The following is a 24,254-nucleotide window of genomic DNA, read 5'->3' on the forward strand; positions in this document are numbered from 1 at the left end:
CCCCCCACAGCTCATGGTGCTCTGCATCCCTGCTCATTCCTGCCCAGGTTACCCTTTACCACATTCCCACCTGCATTGGCCCCATGCCTGCTAACGGTGCCACCCTGACCCCAGTCAGCATGCATGCCTGCAGGCGTCCAAGTAGATGGAAAACACCTGGGAGCTGGAGCTGGACCCCCATGTGCTGAGGTAGGAGCCACGCAGGTGCAGCTTACCCCTGCCTTGCTGGGTGTGTGGTGCCCAGCATCTGCCTCTGTGGCTACTGCCTCTTCCTCATGCTACCTGCTGCCCAGAATGGTGCAGGAGGAGGAGGAGCTGCTGGAAGCAGGAACTGAGCAGTACCTGGGTGGCAGCAGCAGGAGCAGCCCTGCCAGGAAGCTGGTCAGGGCTGGAGCCAGGGCAGTGGCAGTGCAGTCAGCAGGCGCAGAACAAATGCGGCTGAGAGCATGGTTCGGGCTGCCGCTGGTAGGGCTTGACCCTATGCGGAGTGCCATGGGGGGCAGCTGTGGGCTGGATCCAGCCTGCGGGCCATATTTTGCCCACCCCTAATATGGATCATGTATTTCTCTGTGTGTGTACAACACTACATTCAGTTGAAGCGGGGGATGCTGTGACATGAATTTTATATAATTACATGCCACAACCAGACAGCATCTAAAATAAAGTATTTCCCCATTCATGTTTTTTTGGGAGAGAGGTCCTGGTCACCCTTAATTAGAATTTGGTTAAATGTGTACTGGGTAATCTCTCTCTATAACTTTTCCTGCTTATGATGCCCAAAAGTTATTTTTGGTTCAGAATGAGGTTTATTGTTAAATTTGTGGTCATGAAAAAGGGTAGCTTTGTGTTCTATATACCCAGCGGTGTGACAGCTGAAAGCACTAAGCTGAATTAATTACATACCTTCCTGAGCCCCTCAGAAAAACATCAGTCTTCTGTATTCAAAAGCCAAAGGTACATTCAGCATACAAATATACAAAACCAAGTGTCAAACTTTGTACTAGACTCTTAGTTTCACTGAACATAAGCTAATAAGGGTCATCTTCCACTGAGTATCTTGGTCTATAGTGTATCTCTATAAATGTGACTCAGGACTTCTTTATGGCTCCATGCTCTAAAGGAGGGCTGCACGTAGCCCATGAGTAATTAAACTGTAGCCTGCAGAGCTTATCAGTGCAGCTCAGAAAACCTAGAGTGTAAACACTGCTGCCACTTGTCCTCTTGACTGTTCTGAATTTGGGGTCTTTGGTTGCCATTGGTTACAAATATCAGCAGCAGGAGAAAGGGGTGGGGGTGAGGAGGAGTGGAATTCACCCCCTGGGTTCTGGAGCTGTATCGTGTCTGATACTAGAGGTGGGTTGTCCAGCGTCTGAGAAGCTCCATGGTCTGAATCTGGTCAGTAGGACCAAATTAAACTGTTTCTGTAATGATCAAATTGGGATATAACTAGTGGCAGTAGAACATCAAGAATCGCTGCACCAGGTTCTCCAGTCATTTCTGGAGATGATATCAAGTGTAAACCCTGAGTCAAGGACACCACAATTGAACCCTGTGCTCTGGGCATGCCCCTTAGCTGTGCCTTTTGTTCATTTTGGTTGTCTTAAAGGTTCTAGTGGGCATGTTACTTACATATGACTTTTCCTATGCTTATCAGTCAGGGTGGGAGGAGGTGTGATCCCTAACTGTCATAACTGGGATGGCAGAAGACCCTACTATAGAAGCTGCTCTATTGGTAGAACTGTGCTCTTACTGTTTTGCTTGTGGTCAGTGATTTTACTGTAATGGTACAAAGTCTAGATTTGTCACTATAGTTGTGTCACCACTAGCAGTGTTTATCATGGTAATATGCCTGTATTCCTGTGTTGTTAAGAAGCCCTTAGAATAGATGCAGCCTCTTTCACGCATCAGCTTTGAGAGAATGAGAGTAGCCTTTGGTTTCACAGGGATTATCTTCTGAGTCCATGTTTAGAAGATCACTTTTGTTCCAGTTGTTCAAAAAAAGGAATCTGTTAATGTTCTTAAGGGTAAAATAATTTATTTGTAGGAAAATGGGCATTTTTATGTTTGTTTCCTAGATCTAAAATAACATACTATGGAGCTGTCCTTAAATAGCATGTCAATATGCCATTGGCTGCTTTTTCACTGAAAAATAAACAAACCCCTTAATTTATTCAGAAAGATTGCTTTTCGAGTAGAAAATATTGTTTTTTAGTTAACACAACTTCAAAAATTATAATCTTGTTAAAATCTGTGTAGTTGTGTTTTTACTAAATCTAAATTAAGGCTGGAGATGAAAAATAAAGCCTTGCTTATATGAATTTTCCCTGATTTAGCAGACGTTGGATTTTAAACTGATTTAGTTCAACTAGTGCAAATTTGGATGGGAGTTTAATTTAGCATAACTGATTTAAGTTGCACTGAAATCTGCCCATCTTTGACTGAAATCATTGTGGTTTTACCAGTTTAAATAGGTTTAAAACCAAACACCTTTAGTTAACCAGTGTGCATCTTGCCAGTGTTAACAAATCCCAAGACTTGCTTTACTTCCATAAGTTGACAAAGGATTCCCTGTTCCAGAATCATTGTAGGAGAATGAGCTTTCTTGGTATCAGACATGCAGATCAGTCTAAATAAAATAATAACATAACAAAGTAGCTATTTAGCTGACTTCTCTTGTATCTTCTTTTGTATCCTCATGGAATGTTATTTATTTCCATAAGTAAAGAGTTTGCTTGCTTGGCTTAGATAATTGATTCATTATAGGTGCAGAAGTCCCATTTGGTTTTATTATGTGGGTTGCCACTTCTGAAACCACAAACTCATTTAGTGTTAAAGGAACTCACTTCGACCTCCAAGTTTCTTGAAAAATAAATATGCCATTGGTTACTGTTATTAATGTACACTTATGCTTTGTTGCTTTTCAGGAGCTTGAAGAAATCCGCAAATGTGGGATGAAAAACTTCCGTAATATCCAGGTTGATGAAGCTAATTTATTGACTTGGCAAGGGCTTATTGTTCCTGTGAGTATAAAATGCTTTATATATGATACCCTGCTGGACCTTGTGCATCTGGGGATGACTTCCATTGGAAAAGACCTCTTACAAATCTGTGCTTTAGATGGCCATTATGTAATAGTTGCGGCTTGACAAACAGGCTGTGATTGCTTTGATGAATTAAAAATTTCACACTGTGGTTATATCTCTTGTAGTGGAAGAAAAGAAGACCCAAACCATGGTTGCGCAGACAACAGCTGCCAGTTGTTTACTCTATAGATTTTATATGGACATTTTAAAAGCCTCTGAAAAGGAAGCCTGGTTTGGTCCCTCACTTCCTGAAGTAGAATGCAGGGATTCTGGATTTAGTAATAGCTGTATCACAAACTTTCTCTTTACTCTTGGGCACATTGTTTAGTCTTTCTTTTTCTTATATTTTATTTCTGCCATACTGTTTTTAAATATAATACTACTCTCCCTCCTCAGATCTGTGATGTGAAAGTAAATCCAAAGATACATGAGAGTTGATTCCAAGACTGCTGTGAGGGCTGCCACATAATTTTTCAAGTTTTTCTCTAGCAACTTTTTCAGTTTGGCCTTTCTACTGACTCTACACAAACAGCATTGCAGCCTTAATACATTGTTATGTTGTTCAGCATTTTTTCTAATGTATTGAGGCTTTGCATCTTAAATAAATTACCCTGATTTTTGTTAACTTAGTTATTAAATCATTTATCTAAACATTGCAGTAACCAAATACTGGTGTGTTGTTGTCCCAATGTTACAATGGGTTTTTAAACAAGAATTTTCTCTAAAAATAAATGAAAGTGTATAGCTAATATGCTATCCTGCTACTAAAAAACTATGTTATGGATCCTTTGTTTTGGTATTCCTATTTACAGGTACATTTCTCTAATTAAATTTAGAAGACAATTTGGATGTATAGATTCTGCAATTGGGGCTGGAGGGAGTTAAAGGGTAATACTTTCAAAAAAGCTGACATCCGCTTCATTTTTTTTTTCCAGAGACGCATGAGTGCTTTTGTAAATATTACTCAAACCCGTTACTTGTTTTCAAAGGCATAAAACGTTTTAAATGAGGGTTGTTGTTTTTTTTTCCTTTTAAAGCTGTATGGACAGTAAAACAAATGCGAAGTGATTTGTAGCAGTTAAATTGCTTAATACTCACTTGGCTTGTACCTAAAGATAAAAACATCTTATTTTTCCACTTTATCCCACCTTAAAGATTACCATCGTGTAAGTAGTTTTAATTCCTGCGTTACTGTAACAGAAAAAGAGGGAAGTGTTTTTAAAACGGCTGTACTATACAAGATACAAGAGCTCTAAGGTAGTGTCCCAACTAACAACTTGATTATGTTATTGAATCCATTAAAGAGTTAAAAATAATGCATGCTATGTTGATTTAGACCTGTTTTCTCTGGCCATTGTTACTTTGTAATAAGTATATTAAGTCGGTATGCTTCTACCATTATAGCCAGACATTTGTATAAACCATATTAACAGGAACTGTTTTAAAACTGTGCTTTTAATAATGGCTTTGCTAGTCTAGGTCTGATGCTATTCTAAGATAGGCCCAAATTCATACGTCTTAAGAATGGGGTGGGCTGTAGTAATATAATAGTAATTTGAGTCCCTAGTAAGGAAATTATACCTTTTGGTAGCAGTAAAGCACAACACAGTATAGGCAGTGCATGCTTAGATTCCCCTCTATGTCACCCTAGTGGCACATTATAAGCGGGGGGCGAGCTGCTACGACAAGGTAGCAGGTGATCATGTGTAGACCCATGTGATCGTTATGTCACTGTAGCGCACCATATGGTGACATAGCACATCATTATGTCGCCATAGGGCAATGTGTAAATGTGCCCATTGCGCATTAGTACAGATGAATGGTCTTTTAGTGACGCTGCTGCGCGTTAGACTAAATCTGCTGTACATGAGTGCGTTAGCATGGACTTTGCTCGCTGCACTAACGCAGAGTAAAATGAGTCTTCTGCACATGAAGCATCTCAGGTAGATGTGCCCAGTAATAAGGAAATAAAAGAATAGAAATATGTGGAGTGTATGTGGGAAACACAACTGCTGTTTGATAGGCCTTTTTAAAATCTCTTCTCACTATTGGTCTGTTTAGAGGAATTATTTTAAATTAAACAATTAAAAAATGAAGGGCAGGACTTTTTAGAATTGGGTTGTTTAAAATTAAACTCTACAGACTTTTGGAAAACCTCAATACTTCTGAAAGTTAAACCACTTATTTACATACAGGTATAAGGATTTAGGTGCCAAACTTTAGCATCCAGTTTAAGAATCTTGGGTCCTAACTTTATTTTATTTTTTTAGAGAAATGTTACTAGGCAGCTGTAAAGTAAGCTACTACTGTATTGGTCAAATAGAGGGGGACTTGTTAGGAAAGGTAAGGGAGGAGTTGAGTTTATAAGCTTATCTGGTTGAAGGAATTTGGATTTTCACCTTTATATTGGGTGTTTTCATCTGCCATGTCTTGTATTAAATTCCTTCATGAACAACAAGTGACGTCTGAGGCAACGAAGGATGTCAATGCTCTCTTCGCTGGCCACTACAGAAAACATAGAGAGCAATATAATCTGCATTTTTATATCAGAGACTTTGAACCTCAGCTCTGTAGTGCTTCTGTGTTGCTAACTGAAGGCTGCTCCTTAACTTAGATCATTCATGCTGCAACAAAATACTTGCTGATCCTTTGGATTTTAAGTACTGTGGAACAAAAGATTTACAGTTAACTCTCTCTCCACCCCTTACTCATCGAAGCAATCTTTTAGACTTAATAAGACTTCTCTCATGAATGAAGTGAGTAGGCTGTTACACTGGAATTTAAGGAAAGAGATTTTTACTTGGCGACATATTTTATAAACCACTGGAATTCATGGTTCTTGTTTATAGCAGTTTACTGTAATATTCCAAACCAGTGAAAATGCCAATAAAATGCTTTTCGTTGTAAAGAAAATATTTGTGGTGATCAACTTCCTGACAAAACAGGAAAAAACCCCAAACTGTTTGTGCTCTTAAATATTACCTGTATTGCCTTAACACTATATTTTGTTATCTATGTTAAGCATGGTGTTTGCTTCTTAATTCTTAAGCTTTATGTTCATTCCTCTTGCAAGGTCCCATCATACGCACCAAAACCATCACTGCACTGAGCTATAAATGATTTTCAATTTTTGTTGTGGGCTTTTGCAGAAAAAGCACAGCCTAGAAATTGTATGTTGGCTTGGTTAAGAGGAAGTGATTTTAAAATCAGTGTTTTGTCCCTAAATCTGCACTTGTTTCTAAATCTGCCTACATCTAGCTATTAAAGATCTAAAGAGGTTTTTTTTATGCATGTAAAAAAAAAATTGGGTCATTAATTTGAAGGTGGACATAATTGATAACATTTGCCTTTCCTTAACTGATATAGAATGGTCTAAAATACAGCTATCATGCTGAATTAGATTTTTTTTTTAAAGATACAAGTTGGTGGACATAAGCTGGCTACAGATGGAAGGGGTTTTTGTTTTTGAAATATTGGGGGTATTTGTTTCAGGATGTTTTCAAACTCAAACAGGAAATTATAATGTATTGACTAGGCTTAGTTAACTAGTGATCGTCAGTTTTTACAATTAATCTGTATTGGCCAGCCTCTCCCCAAGATTTTAAAACTATGATGGTTGATGTACAATTGTGTATTAGGAAGGCATGTGGAGTAGACAGCTTACTAAGTGAGATTGTGTGATGCTCATAGAAGGTTTTTGTGGAGGATGTGGTTCCAAAAGTGGCTTGGCCTTCTGGGTATAAAGGGTGTTTTGTCCATTAAAAGAATGTTGTTACATGAATAAACAGTCACTGAGCTGAGAAGCAAGTCAGAGACAGCTTCTTATCTTTGAAGTATCTGCCTGCACATAGATTTGTCATCTTTTTTTTCCTTAATTGCCGTCCAGTTATAACTTACTGGAATAAGATGAGTTCATATACTGTACCTAAAGAAATGTATGGATGTCACTGAACCTACAATGCTTTATGTATGTATTTTCACTGACTGCCATGTAAGAGCAACTATCCTAGGTTCCATGTGCCCTTGTAAAAGTAATTTATTGGTATGCAATACATTGAATCTGCCTTATTCTTTAGAATTACATATGCTGTAAGTAACAGGAATGACTGAAACTAAGCGGTGTTTACACAGATCCTTTTAAAATCATGAGCAGCCCTTAACGTGCAACCTTTAGTTGAGCTTCATAAGTAAAACCCTTATCCCACCTCCTGGTTCCTTCATGTTCCATAAAGCGGATAGAGTGGTTCTAAAACCCTGAATCTGGCCAAGGGCCAATATCCTGCACATGAATACTGTGAAACAGCTGTGGCACTACCTTGGAAGCCCTGCTTGCAGATTGACCAGAGCCAAGACTTGGACACAAGAGGCAGGGCAGAGATTCCAACTACTCTACAAGCCTGTAAGGCAGTTTGTGGAGGTTGCTGAAACACAGGATTCCACAGCTAGCTAAATTATGCCAGGTCAGTGTAAGATCTGGTACCATCATAACCATCCCTCCCCTGGATTGTAACTTCTGTGCTGTCTCTTAGAGGTGCGGTATGGAATCTTTCCTGATTATGCTTAATGCCATCTTCATCTACCTGCAGAACGTTGTTCTCTTCCTAAAGTTACTAATATTAGATAACTTGTTTTTAGCTCATAAAATGGGTTTAGTTGAAAGAAATGGGTTGTTAGGCAAGGGAGTTAAATTATACTTGAAAATTTGCTTTTAGCAACTGTTTCTCCCCATCTTCAACATCCTGAGCAATCATCATGCCATAATTATTGCTTGTGGTCCAAAAGTTAAATTTTGCTAAACTTTGAAAGTTTGAAATAGCTGATTTTATTCAGGATTTCTTATAAAATAATTGAAAAACTTTTTAAACTAGGAGTACGGGGTCTTTAGCAGCACTTGTTATCAGACTCTGACCATGCTGAAACTGAACAGGGCAATGAAGAATCATTCTGTCTACTTCATAGCCTTCTTGCCATACTCCTTCAAAAATGATCTGATAAGAGGTACCCAAAACTGCATACAAATTCAGAGTGTTCTCATCAGCAGATGCAGTGAATATCTATCTTTAGTACAAGTGAGCACTCAGCAAATTTTTATGCAGTCAGCTAAAGCAAAAAGACTCTCTCAGAACATATAGGGAAATCTGACAAGTCAAATTGCTTTTCCTTCTGTTCCACCATACTGAGACACATGAAATAAATAGGATTAGAGGGAGAAACAGAAGACAAGGAAGAAAATTGGTAGCTCAGAAAAGACTTGAAAAACTTTGTTTTGAAATAGGTTGTCAGCAAATTTTGCAAGGTAGGATTTGAGAAATCTGGAGTACCATGGAGTAGAAGGCTGCCTCCACCACTCAAATAGTGTCAGAACTCTGTTGGACCCTCTGCAAAAGAATATTGTGATTTTGATGGCATCTGGCACATAAATGAACTAGATTAAACCAAAAAAGTGTGTCTTAAGTAGGGACCATTTGAAAGATGGAAGTCTGTAGCACATGGTCTCTTAAACTGTATCTCTTCTGATGTGTCTGATCCGTACATTCCACATTCTCATTGCAGGACAATCCTCCATATGATAAGGGAGCCTTCAGAATTGAAATCAACTTTCCAGCAGAGTATCCATTCAAACCTCCTAAGATTACATTTAAAACAAAGATCTATCACCCGAACATTGATGAAAAGGGGCAGGTTTGTCTGCCAGTAATTAGTGCTGAAAACTGGAAGCCAGCAACCAAAACTGACCAAGGTAAGGCTCAGTGTGTAGGAGGAACTTAAGAAATTGTGTTTCTATTATAGATCAATAAAAGCTTGACTTTATTGTGTAAGTGCTACTGTTCCTGTGTAGGTTTGCTTTTGCGCAATGGACTACTCTCTCACTCCTGTTAAAGAGTTCTTCTGGATCTTCAGTTCAGAATATCAAAACAATTCTGTTGAACTCATTAACTTAGGCCAGTGTCCTTGGTAGACAGAAATTACATGTATTTTACTGCACTGGTACAGTTTTGAGGTTTTCAGTATAATTTTTAAAAGAAAAGGTCTGCACAGATAACAGCAGGCCTTAAGGCTGTGTGTAGTGTAATGCTTTCATCCTGGAGGCTTGATTTAGTGATCAGAACATCGGATTTAAAATGCCTAGACATCAGAGAACTTACTACTTCTCACTCTAGCGAAGATTACTTGGCTTGGCTTGGCTCTTAATCCTTAGAAGATGGATAAATTTAGTACTATAGGGCTTCCCATGTGGAGGTCTCTTAGATAAAACTCGAAACATTTTAAGGAGTAGTATCTGATAATGTTCTTTGAGGAGCAAGTTAGGGTGGAAGGCCTTTGTTTCCATAAATTATTAAGCTGAGACTGTATCTCTGTTTGATAATGTTGGCTGTTACTTCATGTTGCTAGGTGGCTGTTGTAAGAGTAATTATTGTTAGGGCACTTTGGGTTTTGTGTGGTATGCTTTTAATATTGAAAATTCAAATTTGTAATGGTCCTTTCTGCTCTAAAAGTATTTGTGACTAAAGACATTTTTTCTGTAGGAGACAAAGCTTGCATATGTGTCTGTGACCATAAATGTACTTTCTTCCAGCCTTCTACTTTCATTTTTGTGCTTTGAACTGTCCTGGCAGTAACACATACTATTGTTAAGATTGCATATGAATTTCAACTTCCCCTTTCCACTTCTGTGTTCATAACCTACAGAAAGTGTGCTTGAACTTAGCCCAAAGAACAATTTAGGGAAATGTTTTTACCTGTTCAAGAGGTGTATAATTATTGGATCATTTTATGATCCAACTCCACCAAATTAAAAAAAATTGAAGGTTTTTTAATACCTAAGTCTCAGAAGCTGTGCTGTACATTTTTTTTTGTTCAGCTATTTATTAAAACGGTACATAGCTACAACAGCATTCTGTTCTTAAAAATGTGCATTGTGGCCATGCATTTTGTCTGAATTAGCATTGTGATGAGAATTTCCTTTTTAAGTGCCAAACTTGCACACCAAATTATCTTACTAATATTTCTTTTCAGTCATTCATTTTGCACGTTTTATTGTGTGTGAGGAGGCCTGCAGAGCACAGTGTTGATGTTGGCTGAGTATGCAAGCATTAACATGAGGACAGCTCTCAGAAGTGCTAGGCTCAAGTCAATTGGGAAGTCGGCCAATGTCAACACTGCATTCCTCTGGTAGTTTGTTTAAGCAACTCTAGTTTAAGGTAAGAAAATGAGGTCATCCTCCAACCTAACAGTAGAGTGACAGGTTATCTTCTTGGCATGTGTTGGTCTTGAGCTTATGTTCCTCACTCCCATTTGATAAGCATGGGGAATAATATGGATGCAGTATGCTGTTCTGACTAGAAGAAGCACCTGACATTGCTTTTTAGCAACCCTCTGGTCCAGTGTGAAATGACATAGATGATTCTGGAGTCAGCAGAGCCCAGTACTTGTCTGCAGAAAGCCTGTTTCAGAGCCAAAGGGAGTAAGAAGCATAGGGAAATACTGAGCAAGTTTAAAGCTGGGCTGTGCAAAGACTGCAGAAAGGCAACATTCTTGCATGAGAGTATTATTTTGTAGCCTGATTCGGAGCCAGTTTTAACACCTGAAAACTTAGTTACAAGCACATTATCTTCTCATAGGGTCAAGTTCTTTGAACCATGCTCCAGCCATGTTGGGAATCTGGAGCATATTTGGGAGATGTGGTTAAAATGCAGGACTTGTCTTTACTGCAAAAGCAAGCTGTATTGTTATCATAGCAGAGACAGCTGTGATGTAACAGTTGTTCCTGCAGTGCAGTTGAGACTTCAGCATCAGATTTACCATGGGAGATGACCTATTTCAGTCATTTGAATGTCTGAAACTAGCTTCAGTAGTTTAAATAATAGCACAGAACTTAGCAAAATCATTTTTGTAAGACAGTTTATTATACATACAAACAAAAAAGACACTTTACAAACAAACAAAAAAGAAATCTTGGCCCCTAATCCTAGAAACCTGCATTTAATTCACTCTTGTATTTACATTCCCTTTTGGTAATGACTGTTTAAAAAAAATAGAGTGATCTTAGTCTGCTGTTGTTGGTCCTACTTCATGTATTCTCTTGCAAGTATCTGACACTCAGACTGTCTGAAACCAAAGGTCAAACCACTTGCTTTTTTTATCTTAGTCCTATTTATGAAAGCTCCTGCACACTTTTGTCCCTACCTAATGCCGAATTAAAATATCAGCTGTTTAAATATTAATATTTTGCACTTTTGAAGAGATAATTATAGGAAATGTAGCATAACCAAACACTTAAAATCATGTAACACATCTGTTGGTCCCTTTTTCACTTTTATTTTTTATCGTGATATCTGATATGTTTTCATAAACTAGAATTCAGGCTAGTTATGTCACACATCAAAAAATCCTGTAACCAAAATGCAGTTGCGTACAGCACTGGGCTCTTACCTGAAGTATTTTAGCATCCCGGACTTTGAAATTCTGCTTCTACAAAATCGATTTCTGTCCATTTTCTACAGAGTAGTAGCAGGATTAGATTAGCATTGGCACTATCAGGGTCTCCTTACTCCCACTTTAAACAAAGAAAACCTGTGGAAATCAGCCAACTGCTGTATGGAGGGAAGGAAACTTTCTTTAAATGATTTTTATAAATATTCTAGTGAGCCCCTCCATTTCGTGTATGGCAGCTGACTTGGGGGGGAAGGGGGAACGTGAGCTTAAAAAAGTTTTGGAATAGTTCCCTTTGAAGGTGTGAGAGCTATGCTGTTCATTATTTGAGGTACACAAATGTGGCTTAAATAGGGAATTTGAAAGCATGATCTACTTTTCTTTCTGTTGATTATCACAGATATACACACAACCAGAAAAAGGGTATCTTTTAATAATGTACTTAATGTAGTACAGGACAGGAATTTTGCCTTGGCTACTAACCCAGCTTCTAATGACCAGAGAGATGTAAAGAAAAACATAACATTAGATTTCATTGTTCTAAGCCAAGTCTGTTTCTTGAATGCTAAATACAATTTCATTTTAATGTGATTTAAGATGAACAGTTTCACTGAAAGACCCTGACTAGGATTTTTTTTAAATCTTCTGTAAAAGACCTAAACTTAGTCACAAATATTGGGATGAGAACCACTCTGAAGCTGTTCGCTCAATATATCTTCTTTAGCAGAGGTATTTGATGTTGCCTACCGGAATAATGAGGAGTGTTGGCAATTTATAAAGGAAGCAAGAAAGTATCCAGGTTACTAGATTCATTTCAGACCAGCATGTTTGTAGTAATTTAGTTTTTTCTATCAGTGGGCACGGGATCTCTCTTCAATGGTGTACCAGTTACAGAGGCAGAAAACTGGTAGCGCTGTTTGATCTGCATTAAACTTGACTGTTCATTTCCTAATGTGCATCTTCAGTTTTTCCTTCCTAGGATGAATCGTTAGTTCACTACCAGACTAAAACTTTGAGCTGTGTGCAGTGCCAAAGATGGTTATCACTGTGTCTTAAGAAAGATTTACATTCTTAAACACAATTTAAACTCTTACTTTTGGTGTGTTGCTCTCTCACTTTGCCTTTTTTAAACTTAAATGTCCAAGTCATTGACACCATTGTACTTCTTTTGACAGTAATCCAGTCCCTCATAGCACTGGTGAATGACCCACAGCCCGAGCATCCTCTTCGGGCTGACCTAGCTGAAGAATACTCTAAGGACCGTAAAAAATTCTGTAAGAATGCTGAAGAGTTTACAAAGAAATATGGTGAGAAGCGACCAGTGGACTAAAATCTGACAGTTGATGTCAGCAACGTATGATAGAAGATCCGGAGCAGTGCATTTCAGACCCCGCAAAGCAGGACTCTATGGAAAATTGACAAGTGCCACCTTTCGGTGTTAACTTGTGGCTGTTACTAACTTTCTACAGTTTTCTTAATCAAAAGTGGTGTAGGTAACCTGTAAAGAAAGGATTAAAAATTTAAGATGTTCTAGTTCTGCTTTCTTTGTTTAAAAATCACTGCTTCAATATACTTTAAAGTATGCTGTTTCTTTTTCTTGTCAGAATTTATCAAAAATATCTTAGACTTATATCCTGCCCTTACGGTTGTGGCTGTCGTCTCTTACTTTTCCTTGCAGTTCCCATTATCTTGAGTTCATTTACTTCTTCATTTGGTTTTCTTTCCCAACACTGATGTCTTAGAAAAAATATCCCTGTCCTGGCAGAAAATGGTTGAATGTTTGGCAGTTCTGTTTACTTTTCTGTTTAAATGTTGCACTGTGCTTTGTGGAACTTGGTTGCAAGTTCCCCTTAACTTCAGTTTGTAACATAATAAACAAAACACAAACCAGCCCCCAGAAAACAATCAGAACTATAGCCCAGGTATTATGTAAATCTGGCTGATGTTACCACAATAATGTTTATTAAACGGGGAAACCCAAGTTTTTGTGTGCGTGATTGAATTAAAATATGGCTTATGTCCTGCTTTTGGAAAACTTTGACAAAGAAAGTACCTGTAGCAAACGAATAGTGGAATGTGATTATGAAGTTCTTTCACTTTTCTTCTTAATATCTATGCAGACTAGCTAGGAAAAAAAATTGCACAGAACAACATTGCAACCAGTTTAGAAGAGTTTCAGAACGTGGGGACCAAGAGGTACCAAATAAACTGTTTTTGAGTTAAAAATAAATACTTTTTGGAATGGTTAATTTTGAAATTAAAAGTTAAATTTGACACCATTGCTAGTCATTTGAGTACATTTTTCCATCAAAATGTATTAAGAACATAAGTGCCATATTGGGTCAGACCAGTGGTCCATCTAGCCCTGTATCCTGTCTCCTGTAGCAGGAGTGGATGCTTTAGAGGGAGAGGATATGAACAGGGTATATCTGGAGTGATCTGTCCTCTGTCATACCCTCCTTGACATCCACCATCATTGGCTTAGAGATGCCACAGGATACATCTCTGAACCATTTGTATTTTATAGAATGACATCCCCTCCCCCAATTATTGTATGATTCTTTTTATTAAAAATGGTATGAGAATAGCATTAAGCAATAAACTGTAATAAGCAGAATACATTTCACTAGTACTGTCCATGAATATCTGTAAGAAATAATATACCACACTTGAGTTAGATGATTTAATGAGTATTTAAAATATCATCCCATCATCCTAATTTATTTGGACAAAAAATAGACTTTTCTTTCGAAGGCATGGAACCTTTCCCAATGCAAAAGGCAGCTCTTGCTGTTCAGGACTGTTCTTAATACTATTTCCAATTGCTTTTCTTTTAACTGCCTTTTCCCCCTAGATCTAAAACGTGATCATAGCTGTACAGTCAAACTGCCATACAATCAAACTGCCTTCTCTTCCCAACCGTGAGAATTGTTGTGTTGTTGAACAAGCAGATTTATCTGCAGAAATCCTTAGGCACTTAGGAGTACGTACTGTTTTGATGTGCAGGTAGTTGCATTAGTAAATCCTTTCACACCTGGATAGTTGGTACTCCTACAATCAGCAGTAGTATAGCCTCTGCCTTTGCAATGTTTCAGGGCAAGTGTGTGTTAAAGAAGCAGTTTTGTTTCTTGTATATTTCCTTTCTCTTCTACCCACCCTATTTTGCTCTGCTTTAAGGTTTAGCATAAAGAATGACAGCCCAGGGCCTCTGATAAACTTTTTTTTTTTATAAGTTAGGGAGCTACGTTTAAGTGTTCTTAGACAGATTCTTTGGCAGATAAATAAAGTTAAACCACGTTCACCTTATTTACAGAAACTTGCATTTCCTGAGTGTTTTCAGGCTTGGTGAGAGCACTATTACCAAATTTTTCACATCTTTGTGTCTTCATTTGCAGATAGTTGCTACTGATTTTGTTTCATTCACGCTCACTCACATTCATAATAAAAAAATTGCCAAATTATCTGTCAAACTGAAGTGTGTGTAACTTCTGCATCAGATACCTAAATGAGCCACTGTTCTGTTTCTCCTATTGATCACATCTGTTGGCATGGAAATTTGCCATTCCCTAACTTTTCCTTTTATATTTATAAAAACTATAGCACTTGTTTGTCACCCTTGTTTGTACATGGTAGTGAATATACCTTCTGATTGTAAACCTCTCAGGTTAAATGCTGCATTTATGTGAATCAGTGCCACTTAGATATCACTGAAAGGGAACTGAGGAGTTTGGGGACTTCCAGGAGCTGCAGTTCAAAGTTACATCAGCCTATAGCAATGTCATGCCATTCATTTGAATCTAATGTTTAGGGGTCAAGTGGAAGAAAAATATCAACCTCATTTCTCTTCTTGCTATCTTCATAGTCCAGTGTCTAAACCATAAGATGTGTGACACTAATGGTAGCTTTTACTTATAGATGACCCTCTTTGGAAAAGATGCAGACCAAATACCAATGTACTGTATGGGAAGTATGAATAGAAAAATGAAAAGTACTAAGACTTTCCTGTGTTAACTCAGGAATTCAAACTGTTGTCCTGTCTGGTTCCCAAAGCCAAGTTGCATTCTAAACATGCAGTTTAAGACCCAAAATTACAACGTGCTAGTGAAGCTATATGCCCAAGAGTATTGGTACAGGCTTTCTGCAATTCCATTCTGCTACCCTTAATAAAAATGCTCTCAAAGGCTTTGTGGCATGGTTTATTTCCAGAGACTGAGTTTGTAAAGAAACTTTCTAAAAGTGAAGTTCATAGTTGGTGGTTTTGCATGTGTCTTTAATATCAAATTATATTGCTCTTAAGAGTTCACTTTATTTCCTTAGTACATAAATGTAGTTCAGCTAAGGCAGTTTCTGTACTTAAATTATCTCAAAGTAGTTCTTTACTTATGTTTCCAAACCAGGGGTGGGCAATTACTTGGGCTGGAGGGCCACTTAGGGAGCTTTGGTGAGCTGTTGAGGGCCGCGTATGCACATACATGCGCACCCTCCCCAGTCCACCTGCCCCTTCCCCCTCTTCCAGTGCTCAGAGCTAGCACCTGCCAACCACGTTTGCAGCTAGAGGGGTGGGGTATGGAGCCTGGCTATGGGTCTCCACATTGTCCTGCCTCACCATCAGGGCTCCTGGCACACGTGCACACCCAACCCCTGACCCTGTGGCTTCCACTGATGGCAGAGCAGGCTGTGCCAGCATGAAGGACCACAGCCAGAGTCCATCCCCTGCGGGCAGGGAATGGACAAGACATGCTCAGGCCCTGAGAGCTCCTGGGGAGAAGCAGCCCTGCCCATCCACCCAATGGCTGGAGCCACCAGAATTGGAGCACAGCACACAGTGCCAGGTGGGGTGCCATGTACTGCCAAGTGGGCAGGGCTGCTTCTGCCCATCATCCCCTGGGAGTTGCAGTCTGGTCGTGCAAGCCTTGGGCACCACCTGCCAGCAGAGGCCAGGGATTGAGTGCGGTTCACCCAGGGCCTGAAGGAGCTGCTTCTCCCAGCCACCATAAGGGATGCTGGACAGAAGCAATCCCACACACCCAAATGGCACCACGGGGCAGGCCCTGGGCAAACCATGCTTGAGCCCCTGCATCTGCTAGTGGGTGATAGCTCTAGCTCTGGCCTTTGGTGCTAGGCAGACAGGCTGCTTCTGCCCAGCATCCCCTGTGGCACCAGCAGAGGCTAGAGCCAGAGCTGCAGAGGTGGAGGCTTGAGTGTGGCTTGCCCAGGGCTTGGACAGTGCTGCCACCTGTGCTGCCTATCTGCAGGTTGGATAAATTCAACTGACAGGCTGGATCCAGCCCATGGGCAGTATTTTACCCACTTCTGCTTTAAACTCTCATTTGGTTTTAAAAGCCTGGGCTTTGTCCTGTTTATTAAAAAGATATGGACACTAATGTTCACAGTTTAAAACTGAATTACTGTAAGGCCACAGTCGCACAGATTTCACAGTGCTCAGTCATAGTGTAAAGGAAGCAGAAAACGAACACAGATAAAAGTACAATACGTAGAAAAAGTAATGCAAGTCTTGATAACTGTGATCAAGCAACTTCACAGCTTTGAATAATAAGTGATCATTTAAACAGAAAAAAGCAATATTTAGCAAAACAAGCTCACGTTATATAAAATTGGAGATACAGTCTCAGATAATCTGCATTGCCTTCAGGGATGTTACTGCATATGAAAAATATCACCACCCCTAGGTGGTGCTCAAACTTCTAACAGTGCTTTACCACCTGGCCTGCACTTATTGACAGCTGCAGTCCTCCAATCCTATTCTTTTATGCAGCTTTATTGCAATGAACACCCTGTAAACTTTACTGCCCAAAGGAAAGCCTAGTCTTTTACCATAAAGTTAAGTTGGAGAAATCATAGTCTACAAATTAGTTCCTTTTGTTAATTTGTGTCAACCGTTATGGTCATCGTTGCTGTATTTGGGACTGTAATTAGAATCAGGGGCAGAAAACTGTACACCTGTGGTATTGGCAGAGCGTTGGCAAAAATATCATGAAACGATCTGAGACTTGCTTAATATATAAAAGTTAGTATTCCATATTTTTCCATAGTTATTAGACGTTTCCAGTGCGTTAGCAGAAGCCAAAGTTTGCCTTTTCAGAGCCAAATGTGTGCAGCCATAGTCTGAGCAAACACTTGTAAACTTTGTTTTTTCTACAGATTATTTTCCAAATGGTTAAAATTTCCTGATATATCAAAGCCTTGTTGGAATGTTTGAGTAATTACAAAGGAAAGAAGATGGTCAGACTTGAAAGTAGTGCATTTTTTGATAAGTCATGGAACAATTGAGTAAAACAGGCTAGAATTAAACTATTTAATTCTGTCAGAAACTAACCATAGAAAATACAAAACGTAAAGGAGTATTGTTCAGAAGGTCACAGACCAGTAGTTTGTTACATTTTTTAAAATCCCTATGCAACTTTGACTGTAGTACATGCTGTTGAAATTCAAATGCCTGCATAGCTGTCACAAATTTTTCCTTCATTTTGTTTTTTACTTCTCCCTTCTCTAAACCTCAGACTCCCCTCCTGTTTGGCAAGTGGACATCCTGGCAAATCGCTCATGAAAATTCAATGGGGACGGCTGCAGAGAACAAGTACTGTGAAACAGCAGATGAGTCAACAGTTGCTGTTCATGTAAAGTTATCCAATGCTATCCCTGAAGTTACTTTTGAAGGCTTAATGCCAAGAGACAACTTAAATAGAAGCAACAGTAATTCTACCTATATTTGGTACAAGTGAGGGTGTCAATAACCTAATAAAACAATCTACTTACTCTGATGGAAGAAATAGTCTGAAAAAAAGCTTCTCTTTAATCATGGAAGGCATTGGAAAGGGTTGGGCAGTGTCAGTAAAAGAATGAAAGGAGAATGCAGAAAGGTGCACAGCCCTGTCAGTCTAAAATCAGGAACTATCTGGTTCAGAGATGCATGAGCTTTCACAGGCAACAACCTACTTCATCAGATGCTATGAGAAGAGAGAATGGGGCAATCTGTATATATGTAAGTACTTTACAAACTGAAGTTGTCAAAGTTACCAGGCCTTTACTTCAGGTCAGCAGTGTCATGCACAGGTTTTTGCTTTCCAGGCTTGTTGTTTATTGTAACCAATCCCTGTTTGTTCACTCAATCTTTCAGGAAGTGTAGACATGGTGCTTGTGCTATTTGTCACAATAGCTGCAGAAATTTGGTTTCCAGGTCAAATCTTGGTATAGAATGAACTGGGTGCACAAAAGAAATCCACTGCTTTCAAACTGGCTGCAGCAGCTTGAAAAGCTGACAGAGATATCTGCTCTGTGATATTGCTAGAAGGTGTTTTGGAGAGTCTAGGCATTCCTGATCTCACTGAATTATGTTGCAGCCAGTCCATTTGCAGCCCCCATCATCCTTCAAGGATAGTACATGCAAACAGTGTTAACTAGCCTAGCTTCCTAATAAATACACTGTCAGCTACAGGTCTGCAAAGTACAAACGTATCTGTATGTTCTCATTTGCTTAAAGATCTTTAAATGCACAAAGCTCAATGTTTCTTGTTTTGTAATAGCTTTGTAACTCAGGATTCATTAAAGTCTGGAGTTCGTGCAAGCGTTCCCATGACTGTGAAAAATCATCTGGTCCTTCTCCACAACCTCCAACAGGAGGGATGCTGGGGTACCCTGGATGTACCATCAGCTCAATTGTTACTGTTCTGCTTTGTTCATCTTGATGTGAAAATGGCTTGGCATCAGCAGATGGGTTTTTCTTGGCAGCGAAAGCTGTTAGGACAGTATTGATGGCGCACTGAATATTATTGATAGACATGTTCTTGCCCATGGTACTCAAACCAATGTAAATGTCAGGCCATCTGCAAGGGAAAAAATACAAAAATTAGTGCAAATAAACAGAACTCAGGAAGGTGTCACAATGTCCCAGGATCAGGACTGAAATGTTTCATAAAACTCAGCTGTAGTATTAGACATTAAAAAATGCAGTCTTTATCTCAAATTCTCTCTTTGATTATAAACATTGAAATAAACATTTAATCAAAACTAAAGCTCTACATTGAATGGGATAACTTTGATGTATTTTATTAACATCCACAGAGTAACATCATTTAGCGCAGCAGTTTGCAGTCCTGCAGACAGTCCTGATTAAGTCAACTTCTGTACCACTGCTTTGAATTTTGAACATATAAATGTGGTATGGTACAACTGTAGGGTAGGAACCATAGGCTACAGACCCACTTAATAATTGGAGAAGGAGGAATGAAGATAATTTGGGAACCTCTATGGTATCTCATATATCAAAATAATAGAACTTTCAGTAAAAATATACTAAAACTGAATCAATCAACAAAACAGGTGAAGGTTATTACTAAGATTGATGTTAGTGCTAATGGTTTTACTCCAAAAAGTGATTATGTAAAATGGAAACCTTCCCAGAAATAGAACTGCTTCCCTATAAGCATCCTATTGATCATGTCTCTTGGCACAGAAATTTGCCATTCCTTAACCTAATAGGGAGTCAGAATTGCTTCCCCAAAGGACAAAACAACTGGCTTTTGCTGTTGAAGAGCCAACACAGCAAAGGAAGTGAGCTAGAGCCCATTCCTTCTCATACATCTTCAGTAGAATTACTTGCTAAGTTCCAACAGCAGGGCCAGATTCTCCCATGAAGTGTCCCTGTGTAAACCAGGGATGTAAATGAGGGCAGAAGTGGAACAACACTTGTGTATGACAGAGCAGGGACCTTGTTGCACAGCATCTATTTTCCTGCTGATGGTGTAGAAGCAGGGAAGAACTGAAGCATTTGCAGGACAGAAATAATCAATGTGTGTTTAACTGGGAACGGATTAAACTGGGAACTGATTAAATTCAACACAGACAAGTGCAAGGTGATGCACCTGGGGAGGAACAACCGGTACCATACCTACAGGTTGGGGAACTCCCCTCTTGTCAGCACGGAGGCGGAAAAGGATCTTGGAGTCGTCATTGACTCCAAAATGAACATGGGCCGGCAGTGTGGGGAGGCAGTTAGGAAGGCCAACCGTACCTTGTCATGCATCCACAGATGCATCTCGAGCAGGTCCAGAGAGGTGATCCTCCCCCTTTATGCGGCACTGGTCAGGCCACAGTTGGAGTACTGCGTCCAGTTCTGCGCGCCGCACTTCAAGAGGGATGTGGACAACATCGAGAGGGTCCAGAGGAGGGCCACTCGCATGATCAGGGGACTGCAGGGCAGGCCCTATGAAGAGAGACTACGGGACCTGAACCTGTTCAGCCTCCACAAGAGAAGGCTGAGGGGGGATCTTGTGGCCTGTTACAAACTGGTCAGGGGGGATCAGAAGGCATTGGGGGAGTCACTGTTCCCCCGAGCACAGCCAGGAGTGACCAGGAACAACGGTCACAAGCTAGCAGAGGGTAGATTTAGGTTAGACATCAGAAGGCGCTATTTCACGGTCAGGGCGGCTAGGGTCTGGAACCAACTTCCAAGGGAGGTGGTGCAGGCTCCTACCCTGGGGGGTTTTAAGAAGAGGTTAGATGAACACCTTGCTGGGGTCGTTTGACCCCAGTACTCTTTCCTGCCATGGCAGGGGGTCGGACTAGATGATCTTCTCAGGTCCCTTCCGACCCTAGAAACTATGAAACTATGAAACTATAAATTGACAGTGCAGTATTACTTCCCCACAAACAGAATCTCCTCAGTTATCAAGTCATGTCCAGAGCAGACCTGCACTAAGGGAACTCTGCTCTGAAGAGCCGGCCCTACTACAGGTCCACTTCACAAGCCTCTGGTTTGGCTTCAGCTACTCACTCTCCATCCAATTCTCTGTAACTGTTTTCTGCTGTGTGCATTTGTTCTATAACCATTTGCCCCATTCAGCCTTCTCTGGGCAGCTGAGGAAAAAAAGAGGCAGTGGAGGTGACGCGGTTTCCCACTGATCTCAGTGGGAGGCTACAGTGCTGCATGCCACCACCATGCGGTGCTGTGGAGGTTGTAAGTCAGCAGTGACAAGCTAGTGCTGCATTCAAGATGGTGTCCTCAGGAAGTAAACCAGTGCCTCTTGTTCTGCCTGTGCCCCTGAATCCAGAGAAGATTAAAAATGTTAGCGAAAGTCTCCTCCGGAGGTAGGAAAATGCCAGCTGTCTTCTTCTGCAATGCAATGGAAGGAGAATGGAGGAGGGCAGGGATTCTCCCTCTTCAGCTTTCCCTTTAATCTCAATTTGATGTCTATTATGAGAGAGATTTATTTTAGGATACTTTCTGGGTAAACCCCAAAGTGATTTCCCCACCTCCCTAGTCCTCTCCCTGAGGGGTAGATTGCTGCAGTACAATCTGCAAGTTTCTGCTTTGCTTTGGTGATGACAAAATGCAGCTTGGAGGGAAGAGTTCTCAACAAAACTGGTGTCCAAGATATGGTAAATTAGTAAAAAAACCCCCACAGGATACAAATTCAAACAGACTTTAAGAATGATAAAAGTTCATGCGTCACTGTGTATGAAGATTGCCTCCAAGGGTCAAGAAGGAAACATTTCTTCTTGGAAAAACACTGCATATTTAAGTGCTTTATTAGGGTGAGGAGGATGCCCTTGTATCTGAAGGGCCTGGTTTTAGTAATGCCAGAGATAGGATGCTAGTCAGATTGTCTGATTAGTTCACTATCATTTGCTCTGATGTGCAAACTTATCTTCTTCTTCCTCTAGTAACAATGCAGACTTGTCTCTTAACAAGTCTCTCAAGTGATACTTAGAGCCTTTCTGGAATCCTTCAATAAGTAAAAGGATTATTTCTGTAACATAAATCATCCATCTAAAACCTTCATATTGGTAAAAATCCAGCATCCTGTGCTGTGCTAAATGCAAGAAACCAATGCAACTTCATTATAAAGGCCCTCTAAGAAACAGACTCTGGTGCTCTGAAAGGAGCAAACTCTCAGATGAGAACTGCCACCCCTTTTCAAACAAAACTACAAACTAAAACTACTGGTGCAGTAGCCATCCTGAATCTCTTTGGAAAGACACAACCAGGAACCAGTTTGTAGGGGAGGGGTGCATCTGCCTTACCTTATTCCATGCCTTGTAAACACATTGACCGTGTTAAAGGAATCCTGTTCTACTCCCAGATAAAAATCCATCAGTGGTGGCTCTATCCAGTCACAGCTGTGAAGGCCTGGTTCTATCGGCACACGTGTGTACTTGATGCCATATTCTTCTAATACCTGAGCGAACACGTGCCTGACCTCTACATGAAAAATCAGAGAGAGCATCTGCCATTAGAAATATGGTGACTAGGGGATTGGTTCTTCTTTAAGTAAGTAACTTGTAGGGGTCTTTTTCTTCCCACTCAAAAATACCATCCCCTGTGGCCTCTTTTTCCCCTGAACCTGCTTTCCTCATGCGTGAGGGAGTCCCATGAATTTCACTGTACAGCCCCTTCCATCAAAATGTGGTGTCCAGGGAACCTGATCTACTACTCCCTCAAAGTCTGTAGAAGTCACTGCCTCTTGAGAAAAAAATCACATGGTGTCTGTGGCTCAACCAAGGCCTTCTGGACCAAGGGCTAAGAGACTAATACTCAGAGCTGAGCCTCTAGGGTTGCTCAGAGCATGGTGTGTTTTTCTAGCTCACCAAGCCAGCAGATTCCATACACTGTTTTAAAAAGAAATCCCCAAACACAATAGGTCAGGGGGCTGCTGTGGTCTTGATGAAGCAAGTCCAGGCCCAGAAGTTTGGGGTCTACCACTGCCCAACTGCGTGACATTGGCCAAGTCACGTCACACCTCTGCTTCAATGACCCCATTTGTCAATTACTTCCCCACTGAGACAGAGGGAGGGAAAGTGCCAGGGACGTGGAAGGCAGGGGTGTTGTCAGGAGTGGTTTAGTTAAAAAAACTTCACCAGATTTCCTGTGATCTTGCACAGGCTCCACTGCAGAGGTTCTTTGTGTCGGACGATGTTGTTCCTCACATACTCCATGGCCTCACTGGCACAAGCTGGCCCTTGCTGCACTTTTCCAGATCAGTCCCACCTATTTGCTTTAAAAAGGTGTCCACCCCACTGAGGCATGCTGAAGCTGCAGGGAGCTGATTTGTCCAGAATGCAGCACGCACTCTCCTGCAATCTCTGCTGGCCTGGATGAAAGATGACCCCTGCCTGGCCTTGTGACTCTCTGCCTTGCTGGGAGGCCCAAGGCTGGACTCTGAATTCCACACCCTAGAAATAGCAGCTCTGCAGCCCCTTGCCAGGTGGGCCCATGTGTGTCATTCAGTGAGATACAGCTGATCCATTACTGTTGCCATGGGAAACTGGCAGGCATGGAAACCTCAGCTGCTGTCCTCCATTTCCTGCTAACTTGCAGTAACCAGCCCAGGGTGGATGAACAGGTCAGACCAAAGCATTGGAAGTGCATGTGAGCACATGGGAGTATCTGCATGCTGAGCTCTGGCGTTAGCACTTCCAACGGTTTGACACTTACTGTCTGCTGAACTCTAGCGGTAGATAACCTGCCTCCAGTCATCTTGGCTATGCAGGGGTGAGAGAAAGAGGGGCATAGTGACATCTTTTCTAAACATAACTTGGTAAGCTCTTCCTATTCTAATGAAATCTGACATTAATGGTGGTGTCTGATTAGAAGCAGGCATTATTAGGCAGGTCTGCAGTTGTTCTGTAGGAAGGGGACCAGTAAATCCCCCCACCCTGCTTCAAGCCGCATTATTAATCTCTATTACACTGGCCTATCTGGGAAATCTGCAGCAGAAA

At 40.5% G+C, this 24,254-nt stretch overlaps 2 protein-coding genes across 6 annotated transcripts in view; one reads left to right on the top strand and one right to left on the bottom strand.

Moving 5' to 3' along the window:
* UBE2L3 (ubiquitin conjugating enzyme E2 L3) overlaps nt 1-14,977 on the top strand; it is a 20,254-nt gene extending 5,277 nt beyond the window's left edge. For all 4 annotated transcript variants that reach the window (XM_019506944.1, XM_019506943.1, XM_019506942.1 and 1 more), the window contains 3 exons: nt 2,925-3,020; nt 8,637-8,823; nt 12,692-14,977. In XM_019506944.1, coding sequence (XP_019362489.1) covers nt 2,925-3,020; nt 8,637-8,823; nt 12,692-12,846 — 438 coding nt within the window. In that variant the 3' untranslated portion in view covers nt 12,847-14,977. The remainder of the gene's footprint in view (nt 1-2,924; nt 3,021-8,636; nt 8,824-12,691) is intronic.
* Nucleotides 14,869-24,254, bottom strand: part of YDJC (YdjC homolog (bacterial)) — a 44,404-nt gene continuing 35,018 nt past the window's right edge. For both annotated transcript variants that reach the window (XM_019506941.1, XM_019506940.1), the window contains exons 5-6: nt 22,560-22,737; nt 14,869-19,360 (exon numbers count right to left, since the gene is read on the bottom strand). In XM_019506941.1, coding sequence (XP_019362486.1) covers nt 19,012-19,360; nt 22,560-22,737 — 527 coding nt within the window. In that variant the 3' untranslated portion in view covers nt 14,869-19,011. The remainder of the gene's footprint in view (nt 19,361-22,559; nt 22,738-24,254) is intronic.

This window comes from Gavialis gangeticus, unplaced genomic scaffold (genome assembly GCF_001723915.1).
Source record: "Gavialis gangeticus isolate Ggan-Ray unplaced genomic scaffold, GavGan_comp1, whole genome shotgun sequence".
NCBI lineage: Eukaryota > Metazoa > Chordata > Crocodylia > Gavialidae > Gavialis > Gavialis gangeticus.